This window comes from Palaemon carinicauda, chromosome 33 (assembly GCF_036898095.1).
Source record: "Palaemon carinicauda isolate YSFRI2023 chromosome 33, ASM3689809v2, whole genome shotgun sequence".
Lineage (NCBI taxonomy): Eukaryota > Metazoa > Arthropoda > Malacostraca > Decapoda > Palaemonidae > Palaemon > Palaemon carinicauda.
The window spans coordinates 25,345,349-25,352,848 of NC_090757.1; the positions used below are offsets into that span (position 1 = coordinate 25,345,349).

Below are 7,500 nucleotides of genomic sequence, written 5' to 3' on the forward strand. Positions count from 1 at the left end.
AGACAAATTAGTTTAATTAACATTTAGAGGTATGAAAGTGGCTCTGACAATCTAAAGGCTTAAGAGTTTAAAGGCCACTCTTGAATGGCAGAGGCAAGGGATAGTGACATTGCCCCTAGCTAGCAGCATAATGACCTAAGACTGACATATATCCATATGAACAGCCCCCAAGACTCCTTTTCACCCAAGCTAGGACCAGAGAGGGGCAGGCAATGCCTGGTGATGACTCAGCAGGTAGACCTTGAGGCTTCCCCAAAGCCCCCATCCTTACCTCACAAGGATGGTGAGGTTACAGACACTACAAGGAACTATCGGGATTGAGCTTAATTCGAACCCAAGGCTGGTGATCGCCAGTCAGGGACGTTTCCAGTTAGCCACCACAATCCTGTTGTGATGTTTCTTTCCTCTAGGACCGCTACCTGTTTTGAGGGACTACTTAATATAGAAAGAACTTGGAATACTGAATAGCACGTTTTTTTTTTTTTTTTTTTTCAATCATATAAGAAACTTGGAAGAAAAGGGAAATATGTTTATGTGAAATATATTTGTTAAGAAATGGGTTACGGCAGAGCTGATAAATTGTTATGTTTTGAGGATGTTACAGAAGGCAAGTAAATAACCTCATTCGGAAGACTAATGCGAATCGGTCTTGAGTTTATAAAGTTTTTTTTTTTTTTACCATAATTTTCATTTTTTTTTTTTTTTTTTTTATAAAAATTCCTTCTTTGATCTTAACGCTTTCAAATATTCTTTCAAGATTCCAACATCTTCACTCCGCTAGTTTCGTCGTACATACCTCAAGAAAATAGTTTTCCCTAACATCCTGTTTGGCTTTAGCAATACCATAATCCAAGCTTATAAATAAAAATAGAGGAATAAGCCTTCAAGCAAGTAAATTAATCAATGCACATCCAATAATCCATATAAAGTATATTACACTTCAAATATCTGATATACTGTGTGTGCGTGTGTGTATGAATGTATGTATGTATGTATGTATATATATATATATATATACACACACATATATATATATATATATATATACTATATTTAATTATGTGTACATATAATACATATATATATATATATATATACATATATATATGTATGTGTATATATATAAATATGTATAAATATGTATGTATATACATGTGTGTATATATATATATATATATATTTGTATATATATATATATATATATATTGTCGAAACACAACTTGTGTCTATGGAATAGGGTGTTTTAACAACAGGGTGGTTAGTTAAAACACTAAGCTCATATCCACTAAGGAGTTTTAGCATTCTGGCTGGTGGTTCAACGTGATATTTGTCACCAGTCACCACACGTAATGATGCTTAGCAGTCACCACACGTCATGTATACGGGTTTACATAACAAGCTATGATCCCTTACATCAATGGGTGTAAACAAAAAAGGTCACTGTCTATCACTCAAGGGACAAAGGCGCAACAATGCAATATACTAATGGCTTTGCAATGCGAGTTAGTTAGCGAGAGCGCGCAAGCTTACCGCTATTTGGCATCGTTCCATCACGTAATAGAAATCGAATGTCATTCTCTCTTTACGGAAGCCAATTTAACTAATGCGTGTACATACATTTTTCAGACTCGTATACACATTGCGGAAGTTTCGTGGAACATCTTTGAGGACTAGAACGGGCATCTCATATGTACACAGTATATTTTTTATGAAAATAAACTTTCTGTTTTATGTAGCAATGAAGTCGTTTAAGTAATTCTGTTTGTCGATACAGATAAGGAGAATTCTATCTCTCTCTCTCTCTCTCTCTCTCTCTCTCTCTCTCTCTCTCTCTCTCTAGGTAAAAAAAAAGAAAAAATGTTGAACAATAAAAGATCCTTGTGACAGTAAAGCACATAAATCATAGAGTGTATATATATACATATATATATATTATGGGTGATATATAATTATATATATATAATATACATATATATATATATATATATATATACATATATATATAATCAGCCAGTGGTGTCTCAATCCAGGATAAAGGGAGAAAGTTACTACCTTGGTCTATCCAACCGAGCATGAAAACTGGAAAAACCTAAATAATGAATTTCGAGTCAACAATGGACTGCAATAGGACCACGGTTACCTCCGCAAGCGACGCGCTGCACCATTCCCCGACAGCAGTTAAGAAATATGCAAAGGGCACCACAGAAGTCATAACTGCAGCTAAAAGAAGTTAAGTGAGGAGTGAGCATTGGAAAAAGAAAAGAAACATGAGAATTGGAAATTGGAATGTAGCTCTCACAGGGAATGGAATAGAGTTGGTTGATGTCATGCGGAGAAGGAAAATTATGATTCTATTTATGTAGGAGAGTAAATGGAATGAGAGACGTGCTGGAAAGCTTGGGGATGGATATAAATTTTATTACTCAGGGGAAGATACAAATATATAGTGGGAATTATCATCCATTCAGATTTGCATAAGAATGTCACAGAGGTCTTATGTGGCGTGCCCGGTATTCTACATACTGCCCTCTAACGGTATCTTCCCTTTCTCTTTGATTTTGCTTAAGGGGAAAGTGTTGAATGTTTTCAATTGTACTTTTGTTTATGATTTTCAGATACGCTTGAAGTTGGTGAAAGATAAAAGATTATGGTATAGCATCTCGGCATACGCCCCTTGGAAAGGGTGTAGCCAAGAAGAGGAAGAATTTAGAGGGAAATTAGAATATATATAGTTCCAAGAAGTGAAATATTAGTGTTATTTTGGGATATGGAATAGCCATGTAGGTGAGAGTTCTGTTGGCTTTGAAGTAATACATGGAGAAATAGCTTCTGGATCTGGTAGTTTTGAATGCACAGCTTGAGATAAAGGAGACGTCATCTGGCACCATATAAAGCTAAACAAAATGAGACACAAATTGACTATATTTTGGTTAGAAAGGAAGTCAAGAAAATTGTTATGGATTGTAAGGTTATTCCCAATGAATATTTAAAGAGAGAATTAAAAGAAACTAAAGAAAACATCTTTTGATGGCTTGACCTGACATATCCTGATACACTACTCTACACTTAAAAAGCAGTACTGGAAAAGAGACCATCCAGGACTACACCTGAAGAGCTTGAATTGAAAATCTCAAACAGCACATTTATCAAAAGAAGGATAATAATTAACTATCACTTAATCAATATTAAATTAATTAACCTTTTTCTGAAGAAAAAAAACCTGTCATCACGTGTCAAACTTCTTTTCCTGTTCCTTCCCAAACTAAAAAATCACAAACAAAATATATAAATAGGACATGTTCTTGGAAGCTCTCTCTCTACATCACTTGTCAACCTTTTCCTTCCAGACTGAAAAATAATCGGATTCCTTTTCTTTTCCCCTTTAAAGGGGTATGGCTGGTGAGGGAGGGAAGGAGGTAGAAGGGGGATGGGGAAATGAGGGGGAAGGGGGAGAGAAGGGGGAGGGAGATAGAATGGAGGGAGGTAGAAGGGAGGGAGATCCCGTTTGAATCGGTTGCCTTTCAGAACTTCAAGTTTAAGACTTGTACGAGAGCTAAGCCTCTTTTCAAGTCTTGCTAATGCTGATGCAACATTTTCCAATATTTCTAATAACAGCGATGGATCGGTCTGCGGGAAAGACGAGCCCTTGTTTCATCTGCAACAACCCACCAACAGGCCTCTTTGATTCACAACCCACCCACCCCAAAAACCTCCCTACCCCCTAGCCCCCACTCTAACCCTTGTCCGGACGCCTCTCTCGCTTTTAATGAATCGTTTTTATTTCTAGTTTAAATATAATAAATAATGTAACATGATTGCTTTATGTGATGCGAATTAAATTCGAAAGTATTTTTTTCTAATATAATAACGGATTTTCCAAATATCACGTGCAATAATTGTATATTCTCTAAATGGCTAATGAATGTGTGTAATATGAATGATATGATAAATCCAATTAATAAATTCAAAAATATAAATAAAAAAGGCAATAACAGTAACATGTAAGACAATAAATTCTAAGGTTGCTAGCAAAATTCCAGCTCTATATGAAAAAAAAAAAAAAAAAAACATTCCCAAGCGGACAAACGTCTGGGTGTATAGCCTACACTGCCAAATAAACAGCACAAATTATCAAGAAAATGAAATTCAGTCTACCCCAAAAACAAAATAGTTGTTTTCTTGAACCTAGAGATTTTTTTTTAGATAATTCACTCTTTTCATAAACACCGACATTCCAATTTCTCAAAATAATATTAATCTGCCGTGTTTAACGTCTGTTTTTAAGGAAAACACACACACACACACACACACACACATATATATATATATATATAAACACATATGTATTATATATATACATATACATATGCATATATATACATATATATATATATATATACACACACACACATATATATATATATATACATATATATTATATATGTATATATATATATATATATATAAGCATAAATATGTCATAGTCCATCTATGTAATTATTTGTCACTGAAATAAACGGCTACAAAACCGTTTTTATCTCAATTACAAGACATCTTACAGAAAAAAAATCTGCATTTTTCTCGAAACTTCACATCATCAAAGACCAGATGAATGACCACCAAATAAAGAACATTATTTAACAATTAAAAAGAATCCTTTCAAATACATGAAATGCAATGAAACCTTTTCTTTTCTTTTTTCCCCAGGAGATCCTCTGACCCCTCCGGTGCTGGTTGGAGCGAGAGAAATCTACGAACCGACAGAACTTATCAAGATCGGATGTCAGCCCAGAAGACCATTTCACCACGAGCACAAACCCACGCTTCAGTGGTACCTCGAAGGAAGCAAAGTGAGCTGACTTTTAATTTAACTTTGGACTCTGATTTTATTTAAACCTTTGACTTTACAATTATAGTCATAATTATCATCCTCTTTCTACAATTATAATCATAATTATTATCCTCTTTCTACAATTATAATCATAATTATTATCTTAACCTTTGACTCTACAATTATAATCATAATTATTATCCGCTTTCTACAATTATAATCATAATTATTATCCTCTTTCTACAATTATAATCATAATTATTATCCTCTTTCTACAATTATAATCATAATTATCATCTTAACCTTTGACTCTACATATAATCATAATTATTATCTTCTTTCTACAATTATAATCATAATTATTATCTTAACCTTTGACTCTACAATTATAATCATAATTATTATCCTCTTTCTACAATTATAATCATAATTATTATCATCATCTTCTTCTTCTTCTTCTTCTTCTTCTTCTTCTTCTTCTTCTTCTTCTTCTTCTTCTTCTTCTTCTTCTTCTTCTTCTTCTTCTTCTTCTTCTTCTTCTTCTTCTTATTATTATTATTATTCCGAGGTTGGAACATTTTCTTCATTACCTTCACCATTTGTTTAATACCTGCTCAGAAGGCATAGCCCAAGGCCACTTAAATAGTGCATGTTTTGAAAAACAACAAAAATATTGTTCTATGATCACAAGCAACTCAATTCCACAGTTGTTCTTTAAGAATTAAGTTGGATGCTGAAGAATTATAGAGGATTGAGGTCAGAGATCTCGTTTTTTTCTTTTTTTTTTTCTTTTAGGGATTTCCTGACAGTCTTTCCTTCATATTATAAAAATTGAATCGGTGGAACTTCAACAGTTCAAACTTGCAGCAATTGTTTTTACGTTGAAAAAAACTTACATAAGTCTCTTAGCATGGTTTAAAGATTTAGTTTAATGCCGTTAGTGTTCTTAACTAATTTTATATTAATTGTTCATTACTACTCTTTTAGTTTATTCATTTCTTTGTTTCCTTTCCTAGCTAGGTTATTTTTCCCGTTGGAGCCCTTGGGCTTATAGCATCCAAAATTTCAAACAAAGGTTGTCCCTTAGCAAGTAATAATAATAATAATAATAATAATAATAATAATAATAATAATAATAATAATAATAATAATAATAATAATAATAATAATAGGAGAGATCCATTGTCTTACTCTTGAGGTATTACCATAATAGGAGATTTATTATGATATCGATTTTATTAATTTTTTAACGAATATTAGAAGATAAATAAGGTGAATATATTCAAAACAAATACAGCGCCGATAGAGGATAGTCTAATTAACCAATCTTTATACAAAGTCGAGTCCGGAAAATATAAATTACAAGATTTTTAGCGTTTCGGTCAAGGACCCATTCATTCTATTAATACATCTGATATCGTTATACAGATGTGTGAGAGAGAGAGAGAGAGAGAGAGAGAGAGAGGAGAGAGAGAGAGAGAGTATTTTAGGTCACACTTCAACATTATACCCTTCAGAAAGTCGTGAAAGGAAAAAGTTCCAAGTAAAATTTGTTAAATTTAAAAAACACAAAACATAATCTAGTTTTCAGAACCATGACGTTCAGGAAAGAATGAATCAACAATTTAACCTCGAACGTAAAGCGTTCGCTAATACAGAAAAAATGGAAGGCCACTGCAAGTTTTGCAACCGTGAGGGAACAAACAAGGCTTTCTAAAGATCTCTGTGTGGATAAGTGTTCGCTGGAAAAAACAGACCCAACTTTGCGAAAGAACTCGAGAGAGTCAAGCCCTGAAGAACATTTCTCTTTATTGACTCTTGTCTGGGCAGTGAAGTGGAAGGAAAACCCATTCGGAAGAAAAAGAAAAAGAAGAGAAAACCCTTCAGTTCAAAGAATATCTTTATACAATATACATATCTCTATTAATGATTTCTAATGTTATCAAAGGACAAAAATGCCATAGCCTCTGTACTTTGGTCTACCACTGTCTTGGGTTAGAGTTCTCATGCTTGAGGATACAATATTCTATATAATTTTTGTTTTCCTCTTTTTTTTTTTTAAGTTTCTATAGTTTACATAAGAAAGATCTAATTTAATGTTGTTACTGTTCTTTAAAAGAATTATTTTGACTGTTCATCACTTCTCTTGCAGTTTATTTATTTCCTTTTTTCCTTTCCTCACTAGGCTATTTTTCCCTGTTGGAGCCCTTGGGCTTATGGCATCTTGCTTTTCCAACTAGGGTTGTAGTTTAGCAAGTAATAATAATAATAATAATAATAATAATAATAATAATAATAATAATCACTACAATAATAATAATAATAATAATAATAATAATAATAATAATAATAATAATAAAGTGAATCTTCATGGAATCTCGATGCAGAAATGAAGTATCTAAACAAACAATGCTGGGTTCAAGAAAGGGGATGCTCAGCTACTTATTTCATGATAGACTGGGAAAGGGAAATGGCGAGAAATAACTCACATATGCATTAAAAAATCTATACATGGTTATTTCTCGTCGGGGGGGGGGGGGGGGGGTTAACGATAACAGTACTTTACATACCATCATAACCGACATAGTTACCAGTGGATCCACGGTTTTATCACTATTGATGTCCTTAAAATAAAAAAAAAGCTATATATCCCTATATTCATCTGGAGG

The 7,500-nt window shown here is 33.1% G+C and overlaps 1 protein-coding gene across 1 annotated transcript in view; it reads left to right on the plus strand.

Moving 5' to 3' along the window:
* Window positions 1–7,500, plus strand: part of LOC137625904 (uncharacterized) — a 464,286-nt gene that overhangs the window by 318,335 nt on the left and 138,451 nt on the right. The window contains exon 4 of the mRNA XM_068356878.1: window positions 4,708–4,850. Coding sequence (XP_068212979.1) covers window positions 4,708–4,850 — 143 coding nt within the window. The remainder of the gene's footprint in view (window positions 1–4,707; window positions 4,851–7,500) is intronic.